The sequence below is a fragment of the Stigmatopora argus genome, chromosome 4, assembly GCF_051989625.1.
Source record: "Stigmatopora argus isolate UIUO_Sarg chromosome 4, RoL_Sarg_1.0, whole genome shotgun sequence".
In the NCBI taxonomy this organism is placed as follows: Eukaryota; Metazoa; Chordata; class Actinopteri; order Syngnathiformes; family Syngnathidae; genus Stigmatopora; species Stigmatopora argus.
The window spans coordinates 17,746,423-17,751,339 of NC_135390.1; the positions used below are offsets into that span (position 1 = coordinate 17,746,423).

At 39.8% G+C, this 4,917-nt stretch overlaps 1 protein-coding gene across 2 annotated transcripts; it reads left to right on the top strand.

The window, feature by feature from the left end:
• Positions 1 to 301: 301 nt before the first annotated feature.
• On the top strand, positions 302 to 4,403 carry LOC144073623 (transmembrane protein 106B-like). Of its 2 annotated transcripts, none has more exons than XM_077599616.1 (8): positions 302 to 428; positions 1,531 to 1,719; positions 2,320 to 2,383; positions 2,478 to 2,637; positions 2,737 to 2,880; positions 3,205 to 3,254; positions 3,327 to 3,380; positions 3,555 to 4,403. In XM_077599616.1, exons 2-8 carry the CDS (start codon positions 1,545 to 1,547, stop codon positions 3,670 to 3,672), a joined length of 765 nt encoding a protein of 254 aa, XP_077455742.1. In that variant the 5' UTR covers positions 302 to 428; positions 1,531 to 1,544; the 3' UTR covers positions 3,673 to 4,403. The 2 variants fall into 2 exon arrangements, with proteins under 2 accessions (XP_077455742.1, XP_077455743.1); XM_077599617.1 differs by lacking the exon at positions 302 to 428 and adding an exon at positions 500 to 653.
• The last annotated feature ends 514 nt before the right edge of the window (positions 4,404 to 4,917 follow it).

The window sequence follows — 4,917 nt, forward strand, 5'->3', positions numbered from 1 at the left end:
CGGACTCCCCTTTTTAACTTCGTTGTACTTGTGATAATTGACAAATAATGTTCATTCTATTCATAACCAGGTTGTAGTTCTCTTTTTATTGACCTACATTTTCTTTTCTTAATAAGGTATTTTTATTATTATATTAATAAGATATAATTGTGTTATTTTTTGTATTAAGTTTAAAGAAAGAACATTTAAGTATCCACCCTGTGTAAAGGGTTAAATAACATTTAAAATATATATTTCACCTAAGAAATGTACACTTCCGCAAATTGACGCAGGATAGTGACGTCACGCACAATTTCACTTCTGACCAATTGGAAGAAAGGAGGGGGGCGTTCCCGACGACCTACTTCGCCCTGCTGATTAGAAGCACAACAAACCCGGCTATCCAAGCGCATGACGGACAATTACGCAATATAAACACCGGCAAACGGGTGAGTCTAACCGCATCTCGTTGATATTTTAAAAGAAAAACAGAAAAAAATGAAGATAGGAGGAAAAAAGGAGCTCGTGCAAACTGGATGGATGCATAAGCGTCACCCATCGAGCGTTCGTCTCGGCAGAAGGGATCGCTGCGGCACAAAGTGACGACGTCACAATAATATCGCGGTCATCGCTCCAAAATCGAATATTTACAAGGAATAATTCCGCCTACGAAGGTTTGTAGACGATGATAATGATATAAAGCTGCTTGTACTTTGCGTTCCCGACCGTGTCGTCACTTAAAAGAACAATATGGCGGCGGCCTATTGCAGAAGCTTCATATTGTCGAACATGTCAACACTACTTTCATGTGTAAAATAAGTAATGTTCTCGCCCACACTACACCATAACACCGCGATGGCAATTATGTACACGCAATTTTATGATAAAGAGTGTGACTATTCCTTAAGACTACACGAATTATGTTGCGGTCTAAAGGCTACAAAATGGCTCCGAATGTTGCTTATTTGAGGACTACAGGTGCCTGAACATGAGCACGAATTAGATACATTCAAACGTTTAGTATTATTTGGACCACCTTGTTCGCTTTTAGTTCATTTTTATGCTCCGTACGATTAAATGTAAATGATGAGACCAATGGGGTGAAGAAAAAAAAAAAGCACAAATTTGGCATTCGAATTTCATCAATATTTAAGGAAAAAAGGAATTATTTTAGAAATAAAATAATGAAAATCTCTGGATATCACCACAGGGATTAAGGTCTAGTGAGCTACTTTCGTTTTTTTTGTTTACATTTAAATAAAATACACAAATTAGTCGTGGATATTAAAAGGGTTTATGAAAATAAGTGTCTTGGGGTGATTATTGACACAGTCTCATCATATACAAAATATAGAAGAGAAATATTTCGTATAATCACATTCTTGGCCTAGTTATCCATCGTAGCGCGCACACAAAATAGCATCTTCTACAATATATACAAACATACATAAACACATGGACAAATTTCAAATGGGAGGGGCTGGACATTCATTTTGCTATAATTCAATCATTTTGTCAACGTGTGTGTGTGTGTTTTTCCCCGCTATTTAGCGACCGTGCCAGCTATGGGGAAGTCCCAGTCACTGCTACCCAAGCACAAAGACGACGCTCAGGAGGCGCTAACGGCTAACGAGGATGAAGCCAAAAATGGCGACGTGTCACAGTTTCCCTACGTGGAGTTCACCGGACGGGACAGTGTGACTTGTCCTACGTGTCAGGGCACGGGTCGCATCCCACGAGGTAAGTAACATTTAAAAAATATATATTTCCACAAAAGGGCGCTAGCCTGTCGCTACCCCCGATATCATTTGCGATACAACGCTTACAATAACGATGCTGAAAAATGAGCATTCACACAGACAGTCCTTTTTAAATACCTAGGAATCTTTCTTGACTCTCAACTTGTCTTTAAACGACAGATTTTTAAAAAAAACGCACTACGAAAATTAAATTCAATTTGTCCAATTTTAGGCTCATTAAAAACAATCTAACATGAGTCAGCCAAATCATTTTGACACAATGATTATATAACACATCACTTACTGCCTAACAAGTTGGTCATCGGCCTGCAAAACATCACTAAAACCAATTGAAGCCATTTATAAGCAAGCTTTGAAAGTATATGGACAGAAAGCCAAAAACACACCACCACTGTCAGATATTAAAAAACACAAACGCCTGAACTGGAACACTACTGTTAAATATGCAGATGCCATCTTAGTTTACAAAACCTTCCAACACAAAGCTCCTCCTCCACTGCAAGATTTTGTACAATAAATACAAAGAAATCATCAATGGCTGGCTCTAGAGGTGACTGTTACTTTCCTGATGAATAACTAGGTCAAGAAAACCAGCTGGTGGCACTGATTCCCTACAGCGACCAACGACTGAGGCCGAGCAGGACGTGAGTCCGAACGCCCGACCCCCAAATCCAACAAAGCTCGCGGCTTTGCGCCGCCCCCTCCGCCAATTCAAACGCGCTTTTGTCTAACTTGCAGGAAGCTTTACGTGACCATATCGGTTTGCGTGTGCCTACTGCTGTCCAGTCTGGCCGTCTTCTTCCTGTTTCCCCGAACCATCGACGTGGACTACGTGGGCGTGAAGTCGGCCTACGTGGCTTACGATCACGAAAAGCAGATCATCTATCTCAACATTACCGTGAGAGAATTTCAACTTTTGCCTCTGTAGAAACCGTGAAACATCGGTGGTCAACAATTAGCGTTTGGGATTTCTCACTGTGTTTTATTGTCCTTCCAGAACACTTTGAACATTACGAATAATAACTACTATGCCATATCGGTGACCAACATCACAGCCCAAGTGGAGTTCTCCAAGACGGTCATCGGCAAGGCTAAGTTTGAAATCAACAACACCGTCATCGTACCTCTGGATCAGCGACAGGTCATGCCCGATTTTCTTTTTATATCTGTGCCCGGTGTTGTCCTGCATCTCATAATCACTTATTTTGGCTGTGTTATTGTCTTTTTCTGTTCGTCCTCTATTGCTAACATGCTAAAAACACGTTTCTTCATCTCCTGAGCGTTGGTCTGTAACTAGCGTTCATCTCGCAACAGCGCCCCCATTCTCTGTGGTGGTCGGGTGGCGTAGTTACAGTTTTAAATTCTCGAATTTGTATCAAAGGTTTTTAATATTGTTGACAAAAATTATTTACGATAATTTATTCTCAATAACTATGTCCTAAAATCCTCTGCTTCTGTTTTACAGATTGACTACACAGTCCCCACCGTCATTGCTGACGAAGTTAATTACATGTTGTGAGTAGCCTTTCCTCCATTTTTTTTTGGATTGGATTATGGACTTTAGTTTCACGGTGTTTTTGTTCACAGCGACTATTGCACGCTGCAGAGCATCAGAGTACACAACATGGTGGTCATGATGCAGTAAGTCCAAATATTTAGTCATTTCAACGCCGTATGGGCGCCACGCTAGCCATGGCCATTATCGCCCGGCCTATTTGACATATTTGTGTCAATGCCAATAAACGATGATACTAATAGCGGTGAATTTAGCTTGGCTGCTTCTCAGCTGCAGGATATTTTTTCTTTTTTGTCCAGGATTACCGTGACCACGTCATATTTTGGACACACCGAACAGGTGTCCCAGGAGATGTACCAGTACGTGGACTGCGGGGGAAACACGACATCGTTACACGGCCATGTTCGGGTCTTCTAAGAACCACAAATCTAACGTAGTTATTAATAAGAAAGCTCAATTGCTCATTCCGTGGTACTTTCCAACTTCATTAGACAGCCGGTGAGATGTCGTTAGTAAACCGTCCACATTTGGGCTACTCGTGCACCCTTAACAGAGTAGTACGACCGTGGGAAACGTTTAGTGAAATGGTGATTTTTTTTTTAACAATAAAAACGTTTTATTGAGCTTGCGAATTTCACACTCCAGCAATGGTTTAGCGGGATTTGAACTGGACGCCGGCAACCTCACCTCTCTTTGGTACTTTTTCAAGCGCAATAAATCCTCGTATTTTAGCGTTGAGGTAAAAAATTAAGGGAGAGAGGTACTTTCAGTTTAGAAAGATAATTGTTGGGGTGTTTTTCCCTCATTTATTATTATTTTGATGTGTTTTGTCGATTGCTGTTGTAGTGTTTTGATTTTTTTTAAATAGCAATTTAACACAAATGCGATTACAGTAAAATAGTTTTCTAACGAGAACCTGAAATAGTGTAGTTGTGTTTTTAGAGTCACAAGACAATTTTGGAGCTAATTTTTAATCGTGTTAACTGCAACACATTGTCTTCATTTCAAAACTGAATTTTCTTGTCACTTGTGATATATGTAATTCAATTTAACTGGCTTGTATTATTTTGTGATTAAAGAGGAACGTTGGAGAATTGAGAAAATTTGATTTTGCACGCGGAAAGGACGAAAATAAAATCATGTTTTGACATTTGTGTTATATTTCGTTTATAGTCCAGAGGGCGCTGTTGACCATCCAATCATCATTTTACTGAAGGTAGTGCTTCAAAATAAGAGTGAATATGTCTGACGTAAAGCAGATTCTGTTGATTTATATTATTCCAGCTCCACAAATGATTGGTAATGGGGAAAAAACAAATAAATTCTCAACCAGTGAGTCGTGAGACATTTTTGTTTGGTAACACACATGTTAATTTGCTGTTTTTGTGGAAGGTATGGCATTAAATAAAAGTAAGACAGCTACAAAATGGCACTATACATACAAACAGAACAAACTAGATACACTAAGAAACACCCTAACCCCCCCAAAAAACATTTAAGCACTGCAGTGCAACGTGAACGGAAACCGAGCACGCATAAATCGTATATCACCACCTTATTTATTAGATTTTTTTATGCTCCCCGTAGTATTTACAAGGCTCCGTGTCCAAGTTATTTCGACAACTTCCTCGACCTAGAAACTGCGCCAGACGTCTCCGGGGT